Raw genomic sequence first — 16,434 nt, 5'->3', positions numbered from 1 at the left:
AAAAGAATTGTTACTCATCTGCAATAGGATCCCCTTCTGCAGGCATCCTATTCATTACCCCTATACATTCTGTGGTGAGTTAGAGATGGTCACAAATTCTTTATCTTCTTATCAAGAGACAGATTCTATTTCCCCTCTCTGTAAAGCAGGGCTAGACTTGTAACTTGCTTTGACCAAGAGAATGTGGCAGAAGTAATGCTATGCCAGCTTCGGACTTAAGAGGGCCTGGCAGCTACTCTTAGTATCCAGTTGTTATATAAGCAGCTTAGGCTAAAATATGGAATAATGAGAGAGCATGTGGAGAGAACACTGGAGGATAAGAAAACAGATGGAGTGAGAGGCCGTATGGGGGAGAACATTCCTGGATGGTTTTTACCCAGCCAAACTCCAAGTTCAATGCAGCTGCACGAGTGACACCACATGACCTGCCCAGTCAACCCACAAAATCATGAGATTAATAAATCATTGTTTTAAGCCACCAGGTTTTGGAGGGTTTGTTATACAGCAAGAGATAACTGGTCACTTTTCAACTTAAAAGACTCAACCTTCTCTTAATAAAACACTCAAACCATTTCTATTTATGCCAAAAGGTAGGAAGGGATAACAGATAACAGCCCCCCCCCCCCAATTCAAGTATCATTAAATCTACAAATTACTTATCATTTCATTTTTCTACTCCTTGAATTAAATTTTTCCATATGTAATAATCCAAAGACTAACTTGTATAGTTGCTTCATCTGTTAACTAATGGGAAACAAATGGAAAACACACACACACACACACACACACACACACACACACACACACACACAACCTGAATCTATAACAGCAAGTAATTTCAACAGGAACAAACCTGAAACTTAAGGAAAGAAAACGTTCTGCCTTGGAAATTGCCCCTTTTAGTTCACACCCTTGAACATTTATTCTAAGAGGGGCTCTCAGAGAAAGGTTCAAATAAGCAATTAGTCACCATCCTGACTGTGATGAGAATTCAGAGGTAAGTTTAATGGTAACTTATTTTTGGTTCCAACCAACTTTAAAAATTCTACTTTTGTGGTGTATGTTTAAAAGAGGGGTAAAAAAAAAAAAAAGAAAGAAAAAACTTTAAAATAAATACTACCTAGACTGTCCTTTAAAACTTATATCTTCCAGGACACTTACTGAGAAGAAAGAGCTTAATTCGATTTAGTTCTTATCATCTTTTTTTTAAAAAAAAATTTTTTTTAATGTTTTATTTTTATTTTTGAGGGAGATATACAGAGTACAAAAAAAAATTTTTTAAAGGTGATTTAATGTTTACTTATTTCTGATTGTGAGACAGAGCATGAGTGGGGTAGGGACAGAGAGCAATATGAAGACACAGAATCTGAAACAGGCTCCATGCTCTGAGCTGTCAGCACAGAACCTGATGCGGGGCTTGGACTCGGGAACAGCAAGATCATGACCTGAGCCAAAGTCGGACACTTAACTGACTGAACCACCCAGGTGCCCCTCTTCTTTTTTTGTCTTTACAACTAGAGAGCCCATGCAACCATACCAAGTATTCACATGCCTGCTATATATGGAATCAAGAAATATACGTAATTTTTCTTTAACAGGGAGAAAAAAAGCCCTTCAATTTTTCTGGTTTTATTTCAAATTATTTCCCTTTCCTAATATCTGAGAAAGCCATGTAATAAACTATTAATATCTCTGTTAATCAATTAAATACTACATTAACAAATACTAGTGGTAATCATTTACGTACAAACTATATTTTACTTTTAAAACCAAGATTAACCACATTAGTAAACAAAGGCATGTGAATGGAGACTTGAAAAATCAGTGTTGTTCTTCAAATCATCTACCTATAAGTAAATGGAATACCTTCTGAAAGGAATCTTCATCTGTTATATCATAAACTAAAATAGCTCCATTTGAATCTCTGTAGTAAATTGGACCCAATGCATGGAATCTCTCTTGACCTGCTGTATCCTAAATAAAGCAACAAATACTTATTAGATCAGGAGAAAAAAATAAATCTGCTATTGCAACTGTAGTTAACTTTTAATTAACTGGAAAGTGGTGAAGTTACAGATAATCTCAAAGCACTGTTAAAAGAAAAAAGAACAGGTTACAAAAATTCTTTAGAAGTTATAACCAATAATGTTTTACCATTATACAAAGGTTACTTCTTCCCTCCCAACCCTCTTACTCCTCATCAATCTTCCCACACCCACTAAAAAAAAAAAAACAAACAGTTCAATTGCCAGAGGATCAGAATGCCCAAGATGGCACTGTAAGCCAGGAACAGGCCTTGCCCTAAATTTAGGTTTCCCACAAAGGGAGAAAACAAGGAAAGACAGTATGCACCAGGACCACTGGCCAAAAGGTAGTCTGATGCATTACCCTACTCTCTACTAGGCACTCCCTCGGAAAGCTGGAACATGAAAACACAGAGGGAAAAATAGGACAGTCAGGCTGTTCACCCACCCTGTTCTTTCTCTGATATGGAATCCCTGAGTTTACTCTTTCCCCAACTCAAAGGTTATGATAAGCAATATTCGTGTATACAACTGTATAATTATTAGCCTGATTTCATAAAAAAAAAAAATGTTTATTAAAAAAAAGTTTCAGCTAAACTTCACTTAAAAAAAGAAATTCAAATTCCTATTCTTTCAGCCAATTAGTTATTAAATTATCAAGAATAGCAGAAGACTTCACAAACTCAATTGAAAAGGTTAACTTACCCATATAGCAAGGTTTACTCTTTTCCCACCAATATTTAACTTCTTTGTCAAGAATGATGCCTAAGAAAAGAGATATACATTAAACAATATTTCATATGTTTCTTACCCTAAAAACTATAGATGGAAGAATAATCTCAATAGGAAACAAGTTATCTGAGAGAAAAAGTAATCACTGATTTTTTATTAATGACTAAACATTACTTTCACCGAAGACAAAACATTAGTTATATCCTAATATAAAAAACAGTTTTTTGTTTTATGGACACAAGTTATGAAAAATAAGAAGAAAAAATGGTAATTAAACATTTTCCTAGATCTTCCCCATAAAAATTTCTCTTAGAGCATTTCATTTAATGTCACCTTACCCAATCATTGTAGAAAGAACTAAGAGATTTCTAAGTGAGATAAAACATATATTTACTGGTAGTTTACTTAACTGTATGAATACCAATATTACTTGAAATATTCCCGCAATTATTTTATAATTCAATTATTTAATTCATATCTAATAATTATCTTAAGTACTAATGTCACAGAAATGAAAGGAAATGGTTCCAGCCTTCAAGGAGCTTACAGTCTATATACAGCAGAAATAAACATGTAAAGAAAAGTAGTATCATGTGACAATTGTTAAAATGGGAGGGTCTTGCCAAGTACACTCTAAACACAGTACTGAGAAAGGAAATGTAAAGCCTGCCTGGATGAGAGAAGGCTTCAGAGAGAAGGTGATGGTCTCCCCTTTAGGAGTAGTATGGGTTTTCCCTGACAGATGGGTAAAGCCACCAAAGCCTGAAACACAGAACTCCCTCCCCATGGAGAACTCCAAGGCAGTACGGTCAATGCCAGAGATGAGACTACAGAAAAAGACAAAGGCTGAATGAATATTAAAAAAAAAAAAAAAAAAAAAAAAGTGCTAGGGTTCCATGTCTAGATGTAGAGACTTTACTTTGTGGGTCTTAATAACACCTGTTCCAAGACTCTAGACGTGTCTTTTAATGTATACTACAGTCAGATGTATTTGGGATATGCAGCATATTGCTCTGCATTCCCTCTGTACATTCATAATACACACTGGCACACTAAGATTCTGCCAAAAAAAAAACTAACTACATCTATACGAGCATTTCCCAAACTCATTTGACCTATTTTCCCCTAGAGAAATGCCTAATTCATCCTAAGGAATACGTGTTAAGAATAATATTGTTGATGATGGAGAATCATTGAAGGGATTTTAAGCACTGGGGCAGTATAAGATCTATATTTTAAGAGAATGACTCTGCAGTAGGAGAGGAGGTTGGACTGGAAAGGACAGGACTGGACCTGGAAACAGGCGACTATTACAGAGTTGGAGAGAAAAACAAAAAGGGCCTGAACCAAGTCCACAAAGATAGAAAAGAGAAAACAGAATCTAGAGTGATTGAAGAGGAAATATAATCAGAACTCAGAGTCAGGTGACATTTAAAAAAAGGAACAGAGAACCAAGTCCAAAGTTATGCAGAGACAGTCACATTTAGGTGTATCTAAAAGAAAGTACAGAGAAATAAGGTAAAACAGGTAAAAAGCTAAGATGGTGAATTATTACTGAAGGAGGAACCTAGATTTCAGGAAGTGCTTTCTGCTGTATGTACACCAAGGAAATTTAGAACTAAGAAAAAGCCAATGAATTTAGTGATTAACAAAGGAATACACAGATAGATACAAATGGCAGAGTGGAGATCAAATCCAGGAATGCCTTCCTTCAAAACCTTAACTACACTAAAGATATTTTATTAAATGAAACAAAGATTACATAGAAAGGGGCATATATAAAATAAATGGCAAAATAACAAAAGAAATAACTTGGAAAATGAGAAGACCAAATACATATTTCCAAAATGAATTTAAATAAAGGACCTCTCCCACTCATTAGAGCATAGGGGCTAAGAATATGAACTTTGAATCAGAACTGTGGATTTGAATCTTACCTTGCAACTTATTAGTTGTGTGACCTACTTGACATCAACCATTTTCATGGGTTCAACATCAATGCTATATGAAGAAACTCAAAATCTGAATCCCACCCAAATATTTAATATATAGGTCAACTTAAATGCCTCTCTTGTCTCAAATATATTTAAAATTAAACTGATCCTCCTTACAAAATTGGCTTTCCATTCCAACTTCAGTATTTTGATCACATTCTCAAGTCACTGAGGTTTAGACTCTTAGAAATATTCTAAGTATTCTTCCTCCTCTGACATTCCATATTCCAAAAACAAAAACAAAACTACCAAGACTTGTCTTCATATTTCTTCTGGAGTTCTCTGACAACCAATCTCATACTACTATAACAACTTTGGTCTCACCTCACACTCTAGTCAACATGCCAAATTATCTTCCTAAAGTCTCCATGATTAAAAAAATCTTACCATAACTCATTCAAGTATCCTAGTAAGATATCATTTTTAATAAGTTTGCTTGAACTATATCCCTGCTGGCAGCTAATATCAAAATAACTTTTTTGTCATGAGTTTTGTGAGGATTTCTCAATAGACAGGAATCAATTAGAGCTGATAAAGCTCCATCCTTTCCCTTTTTACCATTTCCTTGGAAACTTACCACCACTTTCCCATGGTGAGTTTAAGGGACAGTGTTGAGTCTCTCCTAAGGAACCCTGGATATACAATTTTATGGAAAGCTGCTCATCAATATTGATTATAAAAGAAAAAAGGAATAGCCTAAGTGTCCCTCAGTATGCAATTTTTAAAAGGTACACAGACAGCCCATCCATACAGTGAAACTCTACACTTTTATTTCTACTACTATTGCTAATACTAGCTAACAATTACCAAATGCTTACTTTCCACCAAGAACTGTGCTGAGTACTTTTTATAAGAGCATTCATAAGCTTTTCCTTTATAAAAGTTAGGGAACCATAATCTACAACTAAAAATCTCTAAGTGTTATCTTTGTATCCAAGGGCCTCCACGATTGTCCATGTCCATAGCTTCTAGTATTTTTCCACTTACTTTCCAGCTTATATGGTTTATATACATTCCTCCAATTCTGCTTGTCCATAAAATTCCCCCTCTAATTTGGATGTATTTTTTTCTCTATTTGAATCCCATCTATCCAAGTCCAGTTCATGACCCAAACTCTTCTTCCTTGAATTTTTAAGCTTTCTCATACCACCCATACAACCCACAATGAGTTTCTCTATCCTGAAGAATTACAGGGAACCTAATCTTTAATATATACCATATACTGCCTTGCTTATATTGTAAATTATCTTTTCATGGGTAGAAATATGTCAACTAGATTACACATTTTTATTTAATATGCTCATGAGGCTTACAATGAAATGGTCAGTATTCTAAGAGCTTTTCAATATTAACTCATTCAATGTCATAGTACGCTGAGTTAGATATAATTATCCAAATATTACAGATGTGGAAACTTAAGACACAGGAAGGGTATCTTGCCCAAGGTCACATAGTAAGTGACAGAGTAGGATTTGAAATCCAGGTAGGCTGGCTCCAGACACAACTCATAACCACTATGCTAGCATATCTTCCACACTGAGATCTGAGATAATACTTCTCTTATGGAGAAGGCAGAAGCCAGTGCTGACACACAAATAAAACAGACATACAAATACTGTTATTACAGATAAACATATCTACAATGTACCTGGATAAATCGATGAAGGTAAAACTCAATTTATGAAGAGATGTGCTTCTAAAAGTTTCCTTGTAAATGTAATCATTTTATTTTGTATTTTTTAACTTTTTTTTAACATTTTTATTTATTTTTGAGACACAGAGAGAGACGGAGCACCAGCAGGGGAGGGGCAGAGAGAGAGGAGGAGACACAGAATCTGAAGCAGGCTCCAGGCTCTGAGCTGTCAGCACAGAGCCTGATGTGGGGCTCAAACCCACGAACCGTGAGATCATGACCTGAGCCAAAGTCACCTGCTTAACTGACTGAGCCACCCAGGTGCCCCAAATCTAATTATTTTAACTGAAATATCTACTATATTATCCAAGGATCTTCACTAAATCTTTTTTTTTCTCCTTCATAATGAACTACTTAAGTCCCACTATATGGAAAATTCCTCGTGTAATATAAATTGTCCCATTTTATATATATTATAAGTTTTTAATATGGTACAGACATTTTCTTAAAGAACAAATATCATCTGTTTTAAAAGCAAATACAATTAGATTGGAAAATAAAGGTGAAAGATTTTACATAATATCAAGATGGAATAGCAAAAAATTAAAAGGCTGACATTTGTCTTATCTTTTTTAACCACCTCTATGAGGCATACTTAATTTGGGCAGACCACTCAGATGCCACTTGTAGTTATACTTAATCTAGGGCAGTGGTTCTTAATTCTGTTACATAAAAGCGTAAGGGAGAAATAATCATGGGACTTCTTTGAGAATCTGATGAGAGCTATGAACTGATTTACTCCCAAGAAAACTGCTCACATACACATACCAAAAAACAATTTCACACACTTAACCCAAGGGATTTCTAAATCCCTGGCAACATCTCAGTGAAGAATCCCCAGTCTAGAAAGGGGAAGGGAAAGTGGCATTACAGTATCAATTCAAAAGGTTCTAGAAATATAGGAAGAAAATAAATAGTACATATATACTGTGTGCCAAACACTAAGCTGGGCTTTCTCATTTACTCTTTGTAACAACCATGTGAAGTAGCTATTTTACAGCCATTTTACAGTTGTGAACCCGAGATTTAAAGAAATACAGTGACTCACTCAAGGTCAGACAACTCATTTGGGTACTGCAGTGGGTAGAAGCCTGTCTGACTCCACAGTACTTTTTCCATTGCACAAAGCTGTTTATTCTAGAACATACACATTCCTAACCTGGCACTCCTCCACGTGGACACTAAGTGTTCCTGGATACCAACTCAACTCACAAAAATATTCCCAATATTCCTCCAAACCCTGAGTTACAGCACCACTACTTATAATTCCAATGACCTCATCTTCCAAACTTTAGGGGTATTAAATCAACAATTTCATTACCTGAGGCACACATCCGTCATTTGCACCTGATACTTATTTACCAGACATCTTATCCAAAAGCATAGTGGATATTTTTTTTAAATCTCTATTAAAAAATAAATAAAGAAAGAAAGAATTATAGAAAATAATAAGAAAATTGTATCTGTCTTTTCATAACTTATTTAATCATTTTTTTTGTATTTGTTGTTGTTATTAGCCAGATCACTTGCTGTGCTTCCTAACCGCTGGCAAAGTAATACACCTAAAGCAGCAAAGTAACTGAATTGTAGGCAAATACTTTCCTGTCTTTATTATCTTTTAAGTTCAACATACCTTCATTAGTAAGTGTGTCCGTGTGTGTGTGTGTGTGTGTGTATATAAAACTAAACACTGACATTATTTTTGTTACAGTCACTAACACTGTTTCAGACTTAAGTGTTTAAAGTATCTATTACTTAATATGTAAGTACTAAAGGCATAAAAAGATTCAGGCAGATAATTTATAAAATAGTCCTCTGTAGCAAGGCAATAAAAATTAGCTATCAGAACACTAAGCTGCATTGCTACAATGGCAATCATTATCACAACATACAAATGTAACAAATTAACATGTTATGTCTTAAATTTATACAATGTTGTATGTCAAATGTATTTCAATTAAATAAAAGAATGAAAACTAAGCTGGCTGCCTGAATACTTCATTTCTTGTCCTTAATTTCCATAAATACAAGAATCATAATCAGTTTACAGTCCAAGTGACTACTTTGAAAATAAGAGTCAAAAAGTTACTTCTCAGGAGTGGCTCAAAACACAAAACAGAAAATGGCAATCAGACATTATATATTAGGAACTTAAAACCAAAATTCAGAAAAACTATTTTCTTTTAAGAAAAGAAAATCACCCACCCTCCATAACCTACATGTATCTAGTAAAATGCCAAGAGGGGGTGACATGAAGATTTCACCTATTGTTGTTTTATAAAGATAACATAGGGCGCTTGGGTGGCTCAGCCTATTAAGCGTCTGACTCTGGATTTCAGCCCAGGTCAAGATCTCACTCTCATGAGATCAAGCCCCCCATCAGCCGTTGAGCATAGAGCCTGATTAAGATTCTCTCTCTCTTCCCCCCACCCCCCCCCCCGTCCCTCTCCAAAAGATAATGTAAATGAATTAACTGTTCAACACTGGTGTGGCTTCCAGAACTACTTGGAAGATGTTTCAGACATTCAAAACATTAATCTTACAAGTAAGCAAACCAAGATTCCTAGACTAGAGACTATGACGCCAAGTGTAAAATCAACTGCTAGAATCTGAATGCCAAGTTTTGCTCAGGAGGTTAAGGTGCATGGGGGATAAAAGCAGTAGACTTCAAGTTTAAGAAAACATGTACACCATTACCATTTGTGGGACCTCAGAAATTGATTACAAAGCTTAGTTTCTTCATTTGCCAAACTATCAGGATACTACTATCTGCCTAGCCAACCTTACAGCACTGCTTTGCTCATCAAGTGACAGCCACCTACCCGACTACACAAGGCAGATAGGCGGAATTCGAGTTAGGATTCTAAAACGGAAAATGACTGATCGTTCAGATTATAAAAATGTTACTTTTTATATAAGGGACTGGTGGAAAGTGCCAGAAAACACTCTAAGTGCACGATCTGAAAACACCTTCAAATAAGGGAGGGAAAGGGCATACAACGAAAGAAAACGAAGTGATCACCCAAGAGCACAGACATAAAAAGACATACCAAAGAGAAAAGGTAGTTACAATCAAAATGGCACAAACATTTAAGAATAAAATCAAGAAAGCTAAATGATGGTTGAAGTACCTTATTCTTTATATTCCCCAGCTATTACAATGTTTGATATTTAGCATGTATGAAATCATCATTGACTTTAATTGCTTAGGTTAATCATGTAAGAGAGCTTGGGGACTCTATATATATAAAGATCAAGTTTCCTGAGCTAGGTAAAAGATTTTGAGTTCTTAGAGAGCTCACCTACAAGACTATGTCTTAATTATTAGTAACCTAGGAGGAGCCCTGCAAAAAAGGGAGCAGTGCTAAAACATTAAAGCATGGCCAATGTCACAATTTTGTAGAAAGAAGTTAATTTCCAGAAAAGCCAATCCCAGCCAAAACTCTAGAATGAATAAGCAAATATATATGTATATGTATAGTAATAATAAATGTATATAAAGCATAACATATATATGTGTACATATATATGATTATATTAAGTATAAAATTATAAACAATTTTAAAAGACAATGTAGTGATCTTTCAGAGACAGCATGGGTTCTCAAAATAATTCATGCCAAACTAATTCCATTACCTTTTTCACTGATTTACCACGAAAGAAACCAACACAAATTAAGCACCATCTATTCATTCAATAGCAAACATTTATAAAACAAACATGTGCCAGGCACTGTGATAGAGGTTTACCTATGATGGCTGACATAAAAATCCTATAAGTAAAGGGGCACCTGGCTGGCTTGTTCAGTAAGCACTGACTCTTGATGTCGGTACTGTAAGTTCGAGTCCCATAGTGGGTGTAGTGATTACCTAAAAATAAAATCTTAAAAAAAAAAAAACTAAACTAAAAAAAAAAAACCCTATAAGTAAGATTCTCCCATATTATAGATCAAGAGCCAGCTTACAAACGTTAGAATAACCTGCCAAGATCATAAAGGCTTTATGAAGTAGGAGCCAAAATATGAAACCTAGTCTAACTTCAAAATCCTGTCCCTTTTTACCACATCATATGGCTTCCTAATGCAGAAACACAGTGTATCTTGTCTTCTGCAAGCATTTGACAAAGCATCTCATGATATCCCCTGTGGGCAAGACTGATGTAGCTAGGGCAAAAAGCTAGATTTATAATGCTGGAAGAACATTTTCATTAAAGGCTTTGTACCCACTAGTTAATAGCCCATAACAGTAAATCTCAGGCTGTTCTCTGTTTCCATTATCATTAATATGTACAACACTCCACCAGTAACTGTTTCTCACTCAAAGAGAAAGACTATGGCTCAAGCATAGTCTGAAAAAGCCCCACCCTAAGACTGCACAACTAAAGAAAAATACATCTCTGGTCACACATCACTGGACTATAATGAGACCTGCCGCAGAGCTTTGTCTCTCGTTCCCTCTGTCTCCACTTTTCAAAGTCTTTATTAATGACCTGATGAAAACAATGAAGACATTCTTAGCAAATCTTCAGGTGACAAAGCTAAAATGAGTAGTTAACCCAGACAGTAGGGAACATAACCTTCTTTTTCTTTGCATGCCCAGAACCCAACCAAGTATCTGACCCACAGGAGCTCAACGTTTCTTGAACTTAAAATCAAACTTTAGAAGGACATTAACAGCCTTTGACCACTGGAGTAAATTTATCAAAGCCTATTTTAATGGTTCAAATACCTTAGGGACCAAAAAAAAAAAAAAAGCTATAAAAGAAAAAAGATTTTGAGGGATGTAATGCCTTTTTGGGGAGGGGGATTAAGATTAAGACAGCAAGCCCAATATTAATAAATGTAGCAGCTGTCCACAAGCACATAGAATCTTTTCTATTTCAGTGTTGGAAAAGGATTCTCAATAGGGAAGGTGATAGCCTGTACTTTACTAAATTCAAAGCACACTTGGAATCATTTCTACAGCTCAAAGAATCACATTTTAAGGAAAGAGGACAATGATTAAATAGTGAAATGGTTTAGAAAGATGTCATAAGAGATTCCTTTAAAGGAATCAGAGCTGTTTACCCAAAAGATAAGACCAAGGGATGTGACAGCTGTCCTCAACTATCAGAAGGGATACCTTATGTGATCAAGATTCAGAGGACAGAACTGGAAACTACAAGGAAAACAGATTTTGGCTTTATACACAGAAAAATTTATTGAAAATTAAAACTGTCCAAAAATGAAACGGGCCATCTTAGGACATAGTAAGTTTCCCACTTTCTGTACCAGTTCACCTCACCTCCAAGATGTTCAGACAAGAGTGAACAATCACTTGACTGAAATATTAAACAAAAGACTGAAACAGTGAACCATAAACTACCTTAGGTTTCCTTGGTCTCATAATTGTTTGAACATGATTGGAAGATAGTGTACCTTGCAAAACACAAAGTATGTCAAAAGATAGGTAGTAGGTAGTTCTGTTGAGAAAAAAAGAGGGACTCTTCCTCTGTTGTCTTCTCATGTTCTGATGCATGATCTCCTCTCCATTTAGAAATTAAAATTATACATGGTTGTTATTTAATAGGTCACAATTCTCTAAAAAAAATTAAAATGAGAGGAACTGATATGTAAGAGAAAGAGATTAAATACTGCGTCCACACATTGGTATGCAACAAAATCCTCAATTCTACAATATAATCCAGACACTGTTTATGATAAGAGTTATATAAATACTAAAATCAGGACTGCTATGTTTTTGATACTGAAAATCTACCATAAACTTCATCCTCTCCAGTATAGTTGAAGTGGTCTCTAATGTTTAAAAACCTTTAGGCTGCTTTTAGCTTCAAGGATGTTTTTGAAATGCATAATGAAGGTGCGATTTTTGGGTTGAAGGACTAAATTATCTTAAAGGGGGAGGCTCAATTATAATGATTTCCTCTTTTATGTAAGATTTGTAGCACAAAGATAACCACTAAAGGGGTGATTTACCAATATCCAGAGGCAGTGTGACTTACTTGCTCAAAATCCGAAGTCAGACCTGGGTTCAAATTTCAGCTTGGGTACCGTGCATGACTTATGGCAAAATGACTGCCAGCAAATTATTCAACTTAACCAAGCCTGTTTCTTTGCCTGCAAAATGGGGCTAATAAAACTATCTACCACCCAGCAAATTATTCAACTTAACCAAGCCTGTTTCTTTGCCTGCAAAATGGGGCTAATAAAACTATCTACCACCTCAAAGGCTATAATAAGAATTAAATGACAGAAGAAAAGTACAGTACTTGGTACAGTAAGAATTCACTGAATGTTAACTATTGTTATTACTTTACCTAAATGAATTCCTAAGTTCCAAATAATCATAGGTATTTATCCTACAAATTCCCTTGATTTCATTAGCAACACTCAACAATAACAACTATTAAAATTGTGTAAGTGCCCTTGTACAAGGATGCAAAGAAAAAAAAAAGGAGTTTCCTGACATTCACTTTTTCAGATATTGTGCTTTACGTAAGAGGAGTAAAAACAGGAGTAAAAATAGAACATGGAATCATCAGGGCATCTTTGTGAATTCTAGACTCAGTAGTTTAATAATAGCATCAAATATCAAATGTCACAACAATTAGGAGATTGTGTGTTCTATTAAATAGTGTCAATGTTCTTACACACTACACAATCACTAATGAAAGTCTATTGTGCAATTTGGGCCAGTAATAAAGATGGAGAGCTTACAACAGACCAAGTCCTAAGTGATTTTACGTATACTTGTCTTGACAACCTTATGAGCTAGGTATTATTATTATGGCCATTTTAACAGACGAAGAAACTTAGGCTCAAACAGGTTAATTAACATGCCCAAGAACATACTAAATAGATAAGAGATCACAGATAAATAGATGGAGGTGGAATATGAACCTGGACAATCAGGCTCAAAAGTACGCTCGATTTATGGGGCGCCTGGGTGGCTCAGTCAGTTAAGCATCTGACTTCAGCTCAGGCAGGAGGAACTCACCGCTTGTGAGTTCCAGCCCCGCGTCAGGCTCTGTGCGGACAGCTCAGAGCCTGGAACTTGTTTGCGATTCTGTGTTTCCCTCTCTCTTCCCCCTCACACTCTGTCTCTTTCTTCCAAAAATAAATAAACATAAGGGGAAAAAAAGTACACTCGATTTTACTACCTGTAACTAAATTGAGAAAGTTAGATCAGTTGGATATTTTTTTTCTAACACGTGCAAACTGATTTCTTTGGAAGAGGGAGGCTACAACTGCCTCAAAGGGCTGGCTTCACTCCCAATCTATGATTACATTTTAACACTTTTCCTACCAACCTTAAGGTAACTGCAGAAGAAAGCCGGCCCTATGCTACAAGCAAAGAAAGTAAGTAGCAGCAGCAACGAAGCTGTTAGTTTGGGGACCAACTGTTGGCTAGTATTCACATGACGTTTCCCAGTGCATGTGGGTCGACCGACCTCACAGTATGACTGCCCCTTAAGTCAAACCCATGCAGGCAGCAAGGAAACTGCGTAACCCACGCCCGCAAGCGGTCATTTCAAAAACCCTCCAAAGATGACTCTTTCGCCAATCAGCAGGTTACTCGAAGCCAGGACAAAATGGAACTTGCGTAAACACTTAGTCATCAGTAAGCGCTGAAGTTACAAAGCACCTAGGTTCGCAAAATAAAATCCGCAGCTAAGTTCCTAATTCCGAAAGAAAGAAAAAGGGCAGACAGTCAGTGACTGTAGGGTGAAGGCACCTAGGGCACAAGCGGAAGTGAATCAAAGGGGAAAACTAGCCAAGCGATGGGGACTCCACAATATGCGCAGCCACACGGGGGACTTTTCAGGGCCCTTCCACTCCCTTCCCAACAGCCTGCCCTTACGTCTAGAGGATGCCCCGACCCCGCGTGTCCCTAGGACGCATTCAGAAAAGCATTCCGAAACGAAGACGACGGTGACAGGCCTGAGATCTTTAAGCCCAGATCCAGGGGACCATGGCAGCAAAGTCCTCACAGCCCCGGAGGGGTAGGGGCCCCAAGGCTCCACCTTCCGCTCCCTGGGGCCCGCACCTGCAGAGTGGTGATGTGCTTGTCGTTGAACTTGTTCTCGCAGTAGCGCAGCACCAGCGACGTCTTCCCCACGCAGCCTTCCCCCAGCAGCACCACCTTGAATGAGTAGGCTCTGCCCGCCGCCGCCCCTCCGCTGCCGGCCGCAGCCATCCCGTTTCCCCGCCGCCCGAGCCCTAGAGCTGCGCCGAGCTCCCCACAGCCGCCGCAGCGCCTTCACAGCCGCGGCCGGCGCAGGCCCCTCCGCACCGACCCGTCAACCCGGGGCGCCGTCTCCACTCTCGCCTCTGGGCGAAGCCTGGAAGGGCCGAGGGAAGTCCGAGAATGAAGGGCCCCCCAGCCACCACGTCAGGCACCCGAGGAAAGGCGAAGAGCACTCCCTCTCCGCCTCCCTCTAATGGCGTCTCCTTCCTCCTACGTCACACTTCGGGTCACGTGACCGTGGCGGCCGCGGGCGGCCCCTGGGACTCGGCCCAGGAAAACGTGCCTGGACGTGGGTGGGGTTTCTGGAGCCTCTTCCCCGGGGTGGAATTGGCTGTGACTGGAGCTCCTCCGCGCAGTCTCCGGTTGAGTTAGGTTGTCTGCGGGTGACCAGCACTCCGCAGTTGGTGCAAGTCTGCGGGATTAAGGGATAGATGATTTGAAGGAAGCCCAGCTCTGCTGGAATGTGGAAAGGCAGAACGTTATCGTTCGTGCCCAGGGAATGTTCACCAGGCTGATGACCCCTCACACCGGGGTCGCCGTAAGCCAAATCTACCAAGGTGCCCTTCAATCTCTTGACACTCTTGGTGGGATTCCAAATCATAGCTGTTGAACTTCTTTCAGTTCCGCAGACCCTCAGGGCTCCTCATTTTTCAGGTCTCATTTAAACCGAAAAGGCTCGCCTCACCGCCCATCCTTGTCCCTTTGTCCATCCCTCTCCTTCTCCCCCGGCCCCCACCCCTAATTAGGTATTTCATGACATCGGTGTACATACCTTCTTTAGCAACACTTCACGGAAATTACTTCGCTGAGTATTTGTCTCTCAGTAGGCTGTAGATTTGTTAAGGGCAAGAACTGTGTAAGACTGGCCCACCTTTGAATTTCTAACTCCTGTTCCAAGCACATAATAGGAATTCTAGAAATACTTGGGAATGAATGAATGATACATCTTAAGCCAGTATGTCTTGCCGCCCCAGTTTTTCTGTCTTCCATGAAGCTTCTGACATTCCATATTGATTCCACCTGGAGAGAACTGACTTTTTGGATGATTGCTTATCTTTCCTGATCTGCCTCCCTCCTCTTTTATGAAACACACTCTTCTAAGAAACCACACAGGTGTTCTGAAATGTGGCAACTAGAAATCTAGTGTCACTCAAGAAAACATATTCTTATTCATTAGACTCCTTTTCCACTTCAAGCCTGATAGTCCATTCATTCAACAAACATTTGAAGGTGCCTACCACGTGCCAGGCACTGTACTGAACATGATACAACATCTCTAGCATCAGGAGCTTACATTTTAGGGGTGCCTGGCTGGCTCAGTCTGTTGAGAATTCATCTCTTGATCTCAGGGTTCTGGGTTCAAGCCCCAAATTGGGTGTAGAGATTGCTTAAAAAGAAAATCTTTTTTTTTTTAAAGCTTACATTTTAGCAGAAGACAAAAACAGTCAATTACATAATGAATGCTTTCATCTTGATAAAGCAGTTCAGAGTATCCTGCAAAGGTATATCAGGACTCAACCCATTTTGCATTCTAGAGTAATGCATGCATTTGGTTAGGAGTAATCTAGGCCAGAAGGGAGGATAGCTTTGTAAGTAGAGAGAACAGTATGTCCAACAGCGTTGACATAGGAAGGAGCATCTAAAGTTCAGCAACTGAAAATGTGGTAAGAATGCAGACAGGAAAAGAGCTCCAGATGAGACCTGTAAGGAAGCCAGGGGCCAATACTGAAAGAGGCTTTCAGCAA

The 16,434-nt window shown here is 38.1% G+C and overlaps 1 protein-coding gene across 1 annotated transcript in view; it reads right to left on the bottom strand.

Annotated features, from left to right (window-relative positions):
• The window catches only part of RAB21 (RAB21, member RAS oncogene family), a 43,255-nt gene extending 28,368 nt beyond the window's left edge, over positions 1-14,887 (bottom strand). The window contains exons 1-3 of the mRNA XM_015063623.3: positions 14,489-14,887; positions 2,730-2,789; positions 1,867-1,974 (exon numbers count right to left, since the gene is read on the bottom strand). Of these exons, the coding sequence (XP_014919109.2) occupies positions 1,867-1,974; positions 2,730-2,789; positions 14,489-14,638 (318 nt within the window). The 5' untranslated portion in view covers positions 14,639-14,887. The remainder of the gene's footprint in view (positions 1-1,866; positions 1,975-2,729; positions 2,790-14,488) is intronic.
• Positions 14,888-16,434: the final 1,547 nt, after the last annotated feature.

Source organism: Acinonyx jubatus, chromosome B4 (assembly GCF_027475565.1).
Source record: "Acinonyx jubatus isolate Ajub_Pintada_27869175 chromosome B4, VMU_Ajub_asm_v1.0, whole genome shotgun sequence".
In the NCBI taxonomy this organism is placed as follows: Eukaryota; Metazoa; Chordata; class Mammalia; order Carnivora; family Felidae; genus Acinonyx; species Acinonyx jubatus.
This window is presented reverse-complemented; position numbering and strand designations above follow the sequence as displayed.